General features: G+C 34.0%; 1 protein-coding gene across 1 annotated transcript; it reads left to right on the forward strand.

Annotated features, from left to right (window-relative positions):
- Window positions 1-222: 222 nt before the first annotated feature.
- On the forward strand, window positions 223-15,457 carry KLHL41 (kelch like family member 41). Its single transcript, XM_001375490.4, has 6 exons — window positions 223-1,772; window positions 5,809-5,966; window positions 6,089-6,196; window positions 9,823-10,008; window positions 10,098-10,244; window positions 14,971-15,457. The coding sequence occupies exons 1-6, from the start codon at window positions 663-665 to the stop codon at window positions 15,080-15,082; spliced, it is 1,821 nt and encodes a 606-aa protein (XP_001375527.1). The 5' UTR covers window positions 223-662; the 3' UTR covers window positions 15,083-15,457.

The following is a 15,457-nucleotide window of genomic DNA, read 5'->3' on the forward strand; positions in this document are numbered from 1 at the left end:
ATTACGATGCAGTTGGGTCTTTAAAATTATTTTAAGGAATTAATTTTAAAATTATATGTAATAATTACCTCCCTTTTAGAAGAAAAAATTATATTATTTCAACTAGAAATGTGGAAAAATGTTATGAAATGTTTCTTCATGTTACCTTACTTCTAAGAATATGTGAATATATAAATGAGATCAGAGTTTAAAGTAGCTCACTGATAAAGACATATCTCATTCTCCTTTGACTGATACATCATTAATTCAAAGGGCTAGCCAGTTTCCCTGGTAAACACATTTTTGAAGAGTGACTCATTTTTATAATACCCTCATATGTAGATAGTTTTTCTTCTTTTCCCTATATATCTATTTGCTAATACTTTATATACTTTGTCCTTCTACTTAATTTAAAGGTCTTGTTTCAGGGCTGTTTCCTTAGTGACTAAAAGTTCCAGTTGCTTCTTTCAATCTTTAACAGCTGCAAGAATAACCCTTCTTTCTAAACTAGCCATCCTAAATTCCAGTTGTGAGAGTGGGTATCTATATTTAGCTGCAGGATTAAATTGCAAAGGCTTCAAGCTAAGCAAAGCACATTGATCTGCCTTTTTTACAGCTAGACCTGTGTGCTGCACGGAGCTACGGCCTTCAGTTTCCCCTTCCTTACCCAGGTTACACACAAAATGGATTCCCAGCGGGAACTCGCAGAGGAACTGCGGCTTTACCAATCCACCCTTCTTCAGGATGGTCTAAAAGATCTCCTGGATGAGAAAAAATTCGTCGATTGCACCCTAAAAGCAGGTGACAAAAGTCTTCCTTGCCACCGACTGATTTTGTCAGCTTGTAGCCCTTATTTCCGTGAGTATTTCTTATCTGAAATTGATGAGGAGAAAAAAAAGGAGGTAGTATTAGATAATGTGGACCCTGCCATACTGGATTTAATCATCAAATACCTTTATTCAGCCAGTATTGATCTCAATGATACAAATGTGCAAGATATTTTTGCCTTGGCTAGCCGCTTTCAGATCCCCTCAGTGTTCACTGTCTGCGTTTCCTATCTTCAGAAAAGACTTGCTCCTGGTAACTGTCTAGCCATCCTGAGATTAGGTCTTCTTCTTGACTGCCCAAGACTTGCGATATCTGCTCGTGAATTTGTATCTGACCGCTTTGTACAGATTTGCAAGGAAGAGGACTTTATGCAACTTTCCCCACAGGAACTGATTTCAGTTATTTCAAATGACAGCTTAAATGTAGAAAAGGAAGAAGCAGTGTTTGAAGCAGTGATGAAATGGATCCGAACAGACAAAGAAAATAGGGTAAAAAATCTTGGAGAAGTATTTGATTGTATCCGTTTTCGGCTTATGACAGAAAAATATTTCAAAGATCATGTTGAAAAAGATGATATAATTAAAAGTAATCCTGACCTTCAGAAAAAAATCAAAGTTCTAAAAGATGCTTTTGCAGGAAAACTCCCTGAGCCTAACAAAAATACAGAGAAGACTGGTGCCAGTGAAGTGAATGGTGATGTGGGTGATGAAGATTTACTTCCTGGGTACCTGAATGACATTCCAAGGCATGGAATGTTCGTCAAAGACCTCATTCTTTTGATTAATGATACAGCAGCGGTGGCTTATGATCCCACAGAAAATGAATGCTACCTGGCTGCACTGGCTGAGCAGATTCCCAGGAACCATTCCAGCATAGTCTCCAAACAAAATCAAGTATATGTTGTAGGAGGACTGTATGTAGATGAAGAAAACAAGGATCAACCTCTACAGTCATACTTCTTTCAGGTAGAAACCTCTTTATTGCTGTAAAACTAGTGGCATACAGAGAGAGCTCAGTTATTCAGGAGCTAATGATCCAACTTGTGGATTATTCAAACTACTTGTTTGTCATTGTTCCTCCTATCCTTTAAGAGTTCTTTAGTGTATTTACTAAAAGGTAGGCAGAAACAAGGAGAGGTGAAAGCTTTAATAATTATGGTTTCTTTTCTGACATCTCATAAAAAGTTTCATAAGAAATGGGGATGGAATTAATATTTAAATGGAATTTCAGTATTATCCACACACTGAAATTAACTGAAGTTAGATATTTTGCTATATATGTTACACTGATAAACTGAAAGGTGGGTATGATTCTTTAATCTAGTTAGCATTCTTAATATGCTACTGAAATATATCCTTATTAGCAAAATTAAATTTAGTCTGGTATGATTTTACTTCTGAAAGGTTGGTTAACATTTTCTTTTAAAGAAAAGTGATTTAAATAATTCATATGTTTAATTGGTCAGATGGTCATCTACCACTCCTAGATTCTATTAAATACTTTGTGGGGTGTCTGGAAAATCTATACAAAAATGAAATTTCAGCCATTTTTTTTGTTATGGTTATTGCCAAAATTGAATGTCATTGTAAATAAATAGGTCTAGCTTACATATTTTCCATGTTTTAAGTAATGATGTATTATAGAAAAAAATATCAATCATATGCATTTTAATTAAGCATACTTAGAATTCTTAATTTTTATAATATCACAGTATTTCCTAAGGGTTTGAACACTTCAATATTTTTATCTGTATCAATTTGAAAACCTAATTTGTGAAACTAGAGAGTTTTCCAGTTTTATATACATATAGTTTGAGAAGTTTGTGACTGAAAAAATCACTGATTTATATGAATTGTATTTGATTTGAGGAGAGGTATTTACATATGATCAAAGCAGATAACTAAGTTTTAAAATAAGTCAGTGGCTTATCAACTTTAATCCTGCTGATACCACAAATCTAGTTTATAAACTCATAAGAGTTTTTTAGCTTATGACTAATTGTGGCATAGAATGGATAGGCATTTGAGTTGGAATGACAAACTGTGTCAGAATAACATCCCAAAATGACATAGTGCTTATAAAAAACTAGCTTTAATTGTAATTATGTAATGTCATAGTCATTTATTTTTAAATGCCTAAAAAACATATTATATGTCTTTTCTTGAATTCCATATTTCCTGAGTTCATTGTAAAATGAAATATTTATTTCTAAGCCATACTCATTAGTACCTTAATACAAAAAGAAAAAAAATTAACCCCTAATTTTAAATTCAGCAATGACATCAATTTTAGAATGAGTAAATGCAATGACTAAGGTTATAATCATACATAAAAGAATCTAATGAATTCACTGAATAACAAGAACAAAATTAAAGACCATTATATCATGAAGAATAATTATATCTATAGAGTAATTATTAAAAAAATACTTGACTTAGCTAAAGTTTTATTTCATAAAATATGCTTAATTTTGTTTTAATATCTAGAGGTTGTACAATTTTCCTTTATTATAAAAATGAAAATATTTAACACTTATTACTTTGACATTTGCAAAGTTCTTTACAGAAGTTATTTCATTTGAACTTAACAATGGCTAGGTGATATGTACTACAACTGTTTTTAATCCTAGTTTTACAGCTGAGAAAACTGAATTTCAGAGAGTTTAAGTGATACAACTAGTAAGTATATGAGGCAATATTTAAGCCAAATCCTCCCCAGACCTGGGAAGTCCAGAGTTTTTGTTCACTACTCTAGGCTGTTTCTAATATTCTTTTTTTTTGCCTGCTCTTTTGTTTTTTGCTATCAACAATTCTAATTTTTAGTTCTAAAAGCCTAATGACCTTTTTCATGCTGAAAGCAGTTATGAATAACTATTTCAGCTATGATCTCTAACTCCCAGCCACCACCACTCTATGTCCAAAAAGGAAATGTGGTAGAACAGATTGTAATTAAAGAAAGGTTTGGTTGAAACTGTTCCTTAAAACTAGTATTGCTAGTTAGATTATTTGATTGAGAATTTGGAGTTTTGCATTCTATTATTTTAATATTTGTTTAAAACAACAGTTTTGGAGTAAATTAGCTCCTAAAATATAAATTATAAACAGTAATTTTTTTAGTTGTAGAGTTTTTATAGAAATGTATTAAATATAAGCATAAAAATTACATATTCATAGAATTTAGAGTTGTAAGAACAGGACCTTCAACATTATAAGGTCCAAACCCCTCATTCTGAAGATTTAAAAAAAGTGAAGATCTAAATATTAAGATTTTGGTGGAGGTCAAATAACTGAACTAAAACAGTGTCCCCCTAAATATTCAGTATTCTTTTTTTTTTCTACCATACTGGCTCCTTGGTCCAGGCATACAAAAATTAAGAATTCAATGGCCTTTGATCACAATCTAAATGTCATAATTACTAAGTGAAATGTGAGCCACATCAGTGCATATTAGTATTGAATTCATGTTCCAGTATTCAGTAGCATCATGCTCTATAACCAATTGAGCTAACTTATCAGAACATAAATATGCATTCTGAGAGACAGAGATATGTGTCTTTAAGCCCAATCTTCCTATCTCTCAGTTGTGACAGTGCAATGATTTATACCATTCAAAAATTAGAATTTAATTCTTTTGATAAATGGATACAAAAGGGAAAATAGCCTTACAGTACCATTCTATTCTTTCAAAAATGGCTTTTTATATGAAACAAAAAGCAAAATCCTAAGATTGCCTCATTTTGATTCTGACCCGAACTAAATATCATTCACTTTTATGCAAAGGAATAGAGAAGGTAATTTAGAATTGTAGATGTGGCTGTAACAGAAAAAGTTACTTCCTTTTAAAGCAGAAAGGAATATTTCAAATGACTTAAGATAAGTCTTTAAGAAATTTAAATCCAACTGAGATTGACATGAGTCAACATCAATAAAACTACAAACAACATTTATGAAGTTAAAAGTGAACACAAAACCTAAGGAACGAAAAACTGTTGCTTAACTCTCCAGCTGTCCAATGAACTGAGCGATAGGTACAACTGGCATGGATATTGGCTTAGGAGAAATGCTAATTATAGCCAGGAGGATAAAAATCTTTCAAAATTGAGAAGTGCTGCTTATGGTGCTTTGACTCTTGGATGCCTGAGATCATTCATATCCTTTAAGGCAGTTCAATACTTCTTTCCCTTAAGACTAATGCCCTTAAGGCATTTCTCATAATCTCATGTCTCCATAATTTTCTAATTATTCTCCTTTCTTCGAAGGAGAAGAAAGGGAAGGAACATTTATATAGCACCAACTATGGGCCAGGAAATACATTAATCACTTTACAATTAATATTTCATTTGATCCTTCTGAATACAGTTAAGGAAACAGAGGCTAACATTGGTTAAGTAACTTGCCCAGTAACTTGTTAACACAGATAGTGTCTGAAGTCAGATTTAAACTCAGGTTTTCCTGACTCTAGACCCAGTGCTCTCTCTGCTATGCCATGAAGGGCAGCATGGTAGAAATGGATTGAGACCTAGTTTTGTCCTGCCTCTGACACATACAGACTTTCTAAGCCTTAGTAAGTCAATTAACAAACCAGTGACTCCAGGCAATATGGTAAGATTTTAAATTACAGAGTAGTGTTAGATCTGCATTAGTAGAAAAGCTTTGTTCAACAGGTCTAGTCCAATTTTTAAAATAAACTAAATGTTCTTATGCTAGAATAGCAAAGTATAATTTTAAAATTTGGAAAAGGAAAAGGATAACCTTAAATATGGTTGGTGATACTGTTAGATTTTGTTTCCTTTGGGTCCTAAAGATGAACCTGTTGATATTAGTTACTATAGTTAAATATGTCTAAGTTTTTTTAATAATTCATAAACAATGCTCTCCCTTTATATTTTGGGTATAATTTTTTTTTTTACAATTTTGAATGTCTTAATGTGCTGTAAAATGTATAGCCTTGAATTGAGTACTTTCATTACCTACCTTTATAACCTTATTGTTATTTTTCCAGTTTGATAATGTAGCAGCTGAATGGGTTGGACTTCCTCCTCTTCCGTCAGCCAGGTGTCTCTTTGGTCTGGGAGAAGCAGATGACAAAATCTATGTAGTTGCTGGCAAAGATCTTCAGACAGAGGCTTCGCTAGATTCAGTTTTATGCTTTGATCCTGTGTAAGTTGGTATTCCATTCATTTTCACAAAATATTCAAGTATTTATTGTCTATTATACATTCATTTTTTAAAACCTGTATTTAATGAAAGTACATATATCCTCTCACCTTCTAATTATATAGGGCTATAAAATGGAATGAAGTAAAAAAGCTTCCTATCAAAGTCTACGGTCATAATGTTGTTTCACATAATGGAATGATATATTGTCTAGGAGGAAAGACAGATGACAAGTAAGTACTCTAAAATTGCTTATTAAGTTATACAGTAAGAAGTATGAATAATCTTCCTCTCTTGCTTTGACTTTATATTTCCAAATTGGGAAGTCCTTACTTGGAAAGGCAAAATTTCAAAATGATATGTTGAGAAAATAATAAACATTTTCTGAACTTGTAAATAGAGATATAAGGGAATCTTTAAAAAATTATTTAAGATTCTCTGCATATTTTGGTAGAGGTACTATATTAAAATGTAACATTTTTAAAGTAAATTGAATTGAGCCTAATAAAATCCTGGAAAAAAGGGTAAAAACACCATTTGAATCTTTCATGTTATAATTAGAGGATTTTATATGATGAATTAGAATGCTCTATGTTTAATCTCTGATATATTGAACTGTTTTCTGTCTAGTTGTTCTTTTAAAAAAACAGAATTTAACTATCCACATAACTATAGATAAATGATTTGACTATATAGTGTTTCAAATATTGTTAATACAGCTGATTTGGGTTATATGTTGTTAAGAGATCACATTCTCTCACCAACATGTAACCAAAAGGCCAGGGGACTTTTGACTGGAATAAGTGCAATTATGAGAATTTAGTATAATAATTCAAGATATTTTTTCAGTTTAGCCATGAGTATGTTTTTCAGCTTGATTTTGTTTTAACCAGTGATGCCACTGATTCCAATGGCCAGCTATCAGAAATCTATAGTTACTGGTTTGCTTGACCCAGGAAATTAAAATAGGGCTTAATATCATGTTTAACTTTGACTTGAATTCTGACTCAAATTGTAAGCATCTTGAAGCTACTTGAACTACAGCATCATGAGAAAAGGAAAAAAGGGAAGAAAAACTGACTCATTACCACCAGATAGCATTCAGGCATTTGTCCACAATTTAGTATTCTTAAAAAAGTGGAGTCATAGGATGAGATGCCAAAGGGATTTTAGTGGTTATCTAGTCCAACACTTTTGATTTTACAGACAAGAAAACCAAGGTCTAGAAAGGTGACAGTTTTCTCAAGCTTAGCAAGGTAGTAACTAATAGAGCTAGCAGCTGAACCCCTGACTCTTAAACCATACTGCCCCTCAGGGGGAAGGAACAGTGCCTGTTTTTTGGTACTGACAACTACTCTGAAACATTTTGTATCATCCATCAAAGATGACAAATGTGCATAGAACATTCCATTAAAAAGTCTCAAAGTAACATTTTGTCTCCTATCAAAAGATCCCATCCACATACAAATGCAATTTATTGGAATTGTGATGTCTTATTTAGTACCAGCTAAGTGGTCTAATTAACTTCTTTAAGGGAAAAGTAGATCATGAGCTCCACTAGGAACGCTTATTCCTTATAGTATTTTTCTGATAACAGACTGAATGAAAAAGTGGCAGGCATGTAGTACCATGACTTGCAAAAACATTGTAAGCTTGCCAAATAGTTTAAATATCTTCCTTTGGTTACTATTCATTAGTGTTTAGGAAATGATCATGTCACTGTGACATGATATACTTAAGACTATGGGGAAAATATAGCCTTGCTTAACAAATGTCAAATGCAAGTCCTTTGAAGTGAGATAGTTTCTAAAAGGAGATAACAGATTACACTAGTCACTTTCATGAAACTTGAAGAAATTTAAAATCTTTGCTATCATCTCTAGAACTTTTAGGTTGAAAGTGATTTTCCTAGGTAGGTTTTAACAGCAATGCTTATTTGGAATCATATAGCCCAAAGATTATGCAAAACTAAAGAAGAAAAGCTTTGTTTGGGGCGGGTGGGGGGTGGGGGGGAAATGAGATTCTCCTGGTTACAAAACATATTTTGTCAATCTATGCTTTAACAAATCTATTATCTAATATCAGTATGCATCCTCCCTCTGATTGATGCAGATAGATTCTGCACCTTGTCCATTCTTTTCCAGTCAAATAACAAGGGCTTCATGTCAGCATTTGTGCTGATTGTGTCTCATTTCTGATAAGTGGTTAACCTACCTCTTTTTCAGGTCTTATGCATTTTTGATGGCAAATGAATATGGTAAAAAAGGCATTGCATTTTTAGTCAGAAGACCTAGGTTCTGATCCTGATTCTTTCTTTGAAAAAGTTATGTCACATCTCTAGGCCTCAGTTTCCTCATCTGTAAAATGAGAGGTGTAGACTAGATGATTTCTATCCAAGGTTTCTTCCACTTCTAAAATCATTTCTTGCACTAATAAGTTAATGCAATACCCACTATTCATCTTTCTGTTGATATATACGTACACATAGATGTGTATATTTGTATTACTTTTATTTTGAGTCTTCAAACATAATTATATTTCATGATTATCAGATTTATAGTGTCAGCAGAAGGTTTTAAAAGAGGTGTCCTTGTAATGAAATCATGGTTCCATTGAAGTATAATCAGTTTCACTAAAGTACTATGGCATTGTCTAATAATTGATTTCTAAAATTATAAAACATCAAATGACATACTTCAGAGAATAAGATCATTTTTTTGGTCAGCATTTAAAAAAAGAACTAGAAAAATCATAGCCCTCTCCTAAGTTATTTATGGCATCTAGGTGGTTCAGTTGTTTGAAAGCCAAGCCTAGAGACAAGAGGTCTAGGTTCAAATCTAGCCTCAGACATTTCCTAGCTATGTGACCCGGGGCAAGTCACTTAACCCTCCTTGCCCAGCTCTTACTGTTCTTATGCCTTGGAACCAACCCACAATAGTGAGTCTCAGATGGAAGGTAAGGGTTTTTGTTAAATAAAAAAAACTTAAAACACATGAATGCAACACATAGAGTACACTTAAATGAGATATCTGGATAATCTGCTCCTTTGCAAGAACAATCAGAAAATATAGCAATATCCAACTTGAACTTTTTTTTTTTCAGTTTTCCTGAAAAAAAAACTCTATTTTTAAATTTCTTAAATTTTGATTTTTTACCAATCACATATAATAACAAGTTTCCACACAAATTTTCCTAAGTTATATAATTGAACTTTTCTCACTCACTCCCTTCCTTTTCCCCTCCCACTGCTGGCAGGCGATTCGATCTGGGTTATGCATGTATTATCATGCAAAACATATTTCCATATTGTTCATTTTTATGAGTAATCTTATAAACCAAAACTCCTAAACAAAAATCCAAATAAGCAATTGAAAAATTGTATGATTTTATCAGCACTCTGACTCCAACAGTTCCTTCTCTGGAGATGGATAGCATTCCTTGTCCTAAGTCGCTCAGAATTGTTCTAGTCAAGCACGGTTGATCATTCCACAAGATTGCTGTTACTGTGTACAATGTTTTCCTGAGAAAAAACCCTATTCTCCCCTGTGGAGAGAACAGATACATGATTATTTCCACTGCACACAACCAAGAGACCTTAATTGGGAAGGTCATTCCACAATCATCACTTTACTGGAGTAGCAAGGGAGATACAAGAGTGTCAGGGCTTATTCTTAACTGATGACCAAGTGACCTGCTTACAAATTAAGAACATTTTGGATCGCAGCATTGTAAATATTTGTCTGTATCCTCTTAGCAAATACTGAATTTCACATGAAAACTACCAAAAAGGTCAACTCTTCAGCTGTCTTTTTTTTAAATCCAAGATACTGAATAATCTCATTTGTGTTCATGTTCACAGAAAATGTACAAATAGAGTATTTATTTACAACTCCAAAAAAGGAGACTGGAAAGATTTGGCCCCCATGAAAACTCCTCGTTCCATGTTTGGAGTGGCAATCCATAAAGGCAAAATTGTGATTGCAGGAGGTGTCACGGAAGATGGTCTTTCAGCTTCAGTAGAAGCATTTGATCTTACTACCAATAAGTGAGTATGTTAGGGCTTAGCAGTGCTCATGAGTTACTGTGTGCTTTAGACTTCTGGCTAACATTGATTTTGTTTTTAATGATGCTTAGGTGGGAAGTGATGCCTGAATTCCCCCAAGAAAGAAGTTCTATCAGTTTAGTCAGTATGGCTGGATCTCTTTATGCCATTGGTGGGTTTGCTATGATTCAACTTGAGTCCCAGGAATTTGCACCCACTGAAGTCAATGACATATGGAAGTAAGTTATTTACTCAAATTTTTCTGGCAGCATTCACCATGTGTTAAATCATCTAATTTTAATGAAAGAAGAAATAATTTTTATATGATAGAATGAACAGATTTTCTCATCAAGTACACTATTCCTTTGTAGTAAGCTACATACTCTCAGAGCCCAAATTAAACCTTTGGGCCACTAATCTGACAATAAGTTGTGATGTTGGTGTCTTAAAATACCTCCTTAGAAAATTGAGTTAATGCTGTCTAAAATTGCTTAGCAGACAGTTGACATTTATAGAGCACATTAAGCTTTACAAAATACTTTGTTACATATTTTACTTTTTTTTTAATTTTCAAAACAATCCTGTGAGGACATTATTGCTACATTTTATAGATAATAAAATTAAGGTTTACAAAGGTTTAAGTCATACAATGCGTGGCAGGGCCAGGAATCCAATCCAGGCCAACTGCTTTGAAATTTTCTTTATGTCACTGAAAAGCATTCTATATTTGGCCTTTGGAGTATTTCATGAATTAAATTCTGAATCTGATTTAAAGGACATTTCAGTTAAATGAAGGCAGTAAATTTGGTCAACCAAAAGAAAAAACATTTGAAAGAAGGAAAAAAAAATAGATGTCTATAAATGCCATAGCAAGATATTTTGCTTTTAGATAGGATGTTAGGTTCTTTATAAATTTGGCTTTCTCATATTACTCAACTAAATTTGCCACATTTCATGCCTGTACCTGATAAAGAAATAATTCTGTGGGAAAAGTTAGGCATTTCAATTTCAAAGTTTCATATCAGTTTCTTAGAGTCTGCTGTAATGATTCTGTGAGTGACTGAACAAGTGCCCCACAACAGAAAACAGTTCAGAGGAGGTTTTGGTGCTACCAGGAATAGCAGAGACATGATTAGCATAACTTAGATTTTAACCTTATGAGGTCACTGCCATGCTGCTACAAAATTCTGTCTGACCAAATCTTCTACCTTTAGATGTGCCCCATCTTTTTGCCTGGAAGGTTAAAGGAGATTTGTTACTCAAAACTAATACTAGTTCTTTCTACACATTGTCTCAGGAATTGCTATCATTTTTGGAAGCCTGGCCCCTCAGTTCCCACATCCTGGTGCCTTACAATTAGGTACTGAGCTTGAACTACCTTTCAGGTTGAGTTACATAAGTGAGGGCGCTGGTAAGGATACAACATGAGCTTAAATAGCAGGAGAGGACATATTATTTACTTAAGCCAGCATAGAATTTAGCTTAATTTGATAAACTGGAAAGCTAACAGTTAAATAACTAAGACTAGGCCTGAGTTTCTTATATTCTTGGAGAAGACAAACTATGCAATCAATCAACAAGAGTTTCTGAAATGTCTGTTATGTTCCAGACACTGAGAATACAAATACCAAAATAAAACGGTCCCTGCCTTCATGGTGCTCATACTCTAATGAGGAGATTAGAACATGTTCATAAAAAAGGATACATACAAAATAAATATACATGGGGAGAGGGAGGTGAGAGAGGTACGAACAATCAGGAAAAGTCTTTTGGAGAAGATGGCTTGAGCTGAGCCTTGAAGGAAACTTTGGGATTCTGGGGCAGAGGTTAGATGGGAAAGCATTCTAGGATTGAGGGACAGCTTCAGAGAAAGGAGATGGAATGTTACATAGTGAGGCCACAGTGCTGAACTATGGAAGAATACTGTGAAATCAGCATGGAAATGTAGGCCAGGATCAGATTATGAAGGCATTTAAAATGCCAGTTTCTTGGAAAATGGGAATAATAATAGTCCCTACTTCCAAGGATCAAATGAGTTATTTGTAAAATGCTTAGCACAGTGCCTGGCACAAAGTAAGTACTTATAAATGCTAGCTATTATTGTTGTTATTTGAGGCAAACAAAAGTATATTTTATCCTAAAGGCAGTATAGAGTTTCTAAAGCCTGGGTCTGACCAGGTCCCTTCTCTAGAGGCTTTAACGGAAGATGGCCTGAAGGCAGGGAGGCCAGTTAGGAAGTATTGCAGTACTCCAAGCAAGAGAAGATAAGAGTCTGAACTAAGGTGGTTGTGGCATTAGGGGAGAAAAAAGGAACAGTGAGAGATATATTGGGAAAGTAGAATTATAAAATTTGCCAACTGTTTGAGATATGGGGAGTGGGGTAGGAAAGGAGAGTGAACACCTGAAGATGATTCCTAAATTGCAAATCTAGGTGACTGGAAGAATGATGGAAGCTTTGGCAAAGACAGGGAACTTAGAGGGAGGTATGGATTTAAGCAGAAATAACAATAATTGCTAATATTTATATAGCACTCTAAGGTTTGCAAAGCATTTTTAACATTTGGTCCTCATAACAACCCTGTGAGGTAGGTGCTATTATTATTCCCACTTTACAGATGAGGAAACTGAAGGAGATTTAAGTGGAATGTCCATGGTCACACTGCTAGTAAATGACTGAGACAAGATTCAGACTTCCTTCTATTCTACCTTCTTTGCCACTATACATTAAACTAATTTCTGGGGACGCTACAAAGACAAAAGAAGAGAATAAAGGCGTGGATGATCAAATCCAAGTGTATTTATAGAAAAGAGAGCTCTGAGTTTTCCTTATGACTCTATTGTCATCATGCATAAGAATGGGTTGCAGCTGATGATCCTGCTAGGGGGTTTCTTAAAAGGTCAAGAAGACAGGGAGGGTTGACCAAAATATGAAGCTTTCAGGAAAGGAGAGTGATACTTGGAGATATTCAGAAGAGGAAAAAGACTGCAATTAGCAAGGGGTATGAGATAGAATAGTACAGGAGGCAGGAGAAAGATAATAAGAGGATTGGAAGGGGGCTTTGGAAAAGTGATCAGGTAACTGAGGGTACATTCCCATTGATGATATTGTAAAAAAAATGCAGAATGGAGGGAAGATGAATTATCTTAAAACTCATGCCACATACAATGATCCCCACCAGGATCAGGGAAATAAAAGGCCAAGGAACCTTGAACATCATAGAGAAAGTATGAAGACTGAGCAAAAAGAATACCAAAAGGATAAACACTGTTCAAGCATAGGGCAAGGAATAAAATGAGACCACTCACTATATAAAAACTACATATTTTTTAAATGAATAAAAGAGCAAACAGGACCTTTCTGAAATATGTTTGGGACAGCAGATTTTTTATCATAAGACTAGTAATGCCAATGGATATCCCCTCAAGCTGACTGAAATGCCTAAGTTTATAATGATTAAAGCAGAGGAAAATGCAGCATTACGTTCTAAACCTTGCTACTGAAAATACTGTAATTTCTCCACAATCTTGAATCAAAAACTTCCACCTCCTTGTTTTGTCTTGAAATTGGTTAGAAAAGATTTACCATATTTTATCAGCCACAGATAGAAAACAACCTAATTGGAAACTAATTACTTAGGCCTCATTTAACCTTAAACTTCCTATTGCTTAAATATGTTCACATTTCCCTTCAAGTATTAAAAGTATCCCTTAAGTTAATTTGTTGCCCCAGGTTCTATACAATCTTTCAGTATGTCAATAATAAACTGTCCACTGGCGTCCAATGGTTAATTGTTTAAAGCCATCTATAGAGAACACTGGGCACAACGTTTTGCTTGCATAAAGGGGAAGGAATTATTTATGATATGGCATAAAGATTTTCCTTATGGTCCTATTGCCATCTGGGAATTAGTTTTTGAAACATTAAAGAAATTAAATCTACTGACACATGTCTTGTGTGGATCCTGGCTAACTTTGCACCATTATAATTTCACATCTTTAGCTTAGGAAGCACTTTTAGACAAAGACCAGTTCTAAACTGCTAGCAAGTTCAAAAATTCAGAAAATCTTCAAATAATAGTCAAAAACAATTTTAAGCAAAATAGGGCAAATAAATTTTCAACTATGATCATATGAGCAGGATGAAAGTGGAATTGAAAAAGTTACTAAGATGATTTAGACCCATTAACTTTAGTAGCTAGAGGGCGAATCTTGAAATTCAGAGACCTGAGATCAAGTCCTGCCCCTGCTACATACAATCTATGCATTCAAGTCCCCTAACCTCTTGCCCCAGGCAATTCTCTAAGAAACTGGTACTGGTGTTAGGTACAATGCCAATCAATATGCATCTGAGGAGTGAGTTTCCATGCCAAGAGTACATTACTAAGATGAAACCACCAGTCCAGATGAAAACCTTAACTCACATAACAATTCTTAATTCAGTTATTGGATAAATTGGTTACTTGGCTTACCATTTATCTGTCGCAAGTCTTTACCTACCTATTAAAGCTTAACAGTTGGGACTGTTTCGTTTATTGCATTTTTTTGCATCTAAGTATACAGCACAGTGCCCGGAACATAGATGTTTAATAAATGCTTGCTAGCTGATTTTTCAAACTAGGTACAGTAGCAACAGGTTCACATATGTTTCATATACTAGTGAGGTGTTTTTTTCTGTTCCCTGTATTTAGAAATGTTCATATTGATATTTTGAGTTCATAATTTTAAAAAGAAAAGAAAAAACAGTTGGGATACAGTAGCAATGGATAATGCTCAAGCTTAAAACTTTTAATTCAAGCATTTCAGGAAACAATAATAAGTCACTCAAGTGGGCATATGACCTCCTGTAAGGTTATTTGGGTAAGGATATACACCTACTAACTGTTGCTAGTAAAATAACAAACCTTGAAAACAAGTCAGTTTCAAACACATATTAACTGATTTCAATCCCACCTCTCTCTTAAACAGGTACGAAGATGATAAAAAAGAATGGACTGGGATGCTGAAGGAGATTCGTTATGCCTCAGGAGCTAGTTGCCTGGCAACACGCTTCAATCTTTTCAAACTGTCTAAATTATAGACAAGAAAAGTAACAAAAAATGTAATAGGTGGGAGTTTATGATTATGGATTTTTAATTTGTTGTGTTTTTAGAAGACTGTACAGAAATTTATATAGAAATCTATTGTTACAATGTCACTGTCTGAAATGTTGGCAACTTTTGTAGATAATAAATCAAAGTAAATATATTCTTAATGTAATAATCAGTCATCATAAAGGTTTCTAAAAGGCGATGAAAGATAAAATTCAATTTATACAATCTTGTTGGGTAATTTGTCTAATCCAATTGTCTGTAAAGAGATACAAAGTTTAAATTGTCTATGCCTATATAGCTATCATTTGCTTATTACCTGGCTACTTTTACATTCGTTTTCAATTACAATTGAAGTTGGAGAA

Source organism: Monodelphis domestica, chromosome 4 (genome assembly GCF_027887165.1).
Source record: "Monodelphis domestica isolate mMonDom1 chromosome 4, mMonDom1.pri, whole genome shotgun sequence".
NCBI classification, from domain to species: Eukaryota; Metazoa; Chordata; class Mammalia; order Didelphimorphia; family Didelphidae; genus Monodelphis; species Monodelphis domestica.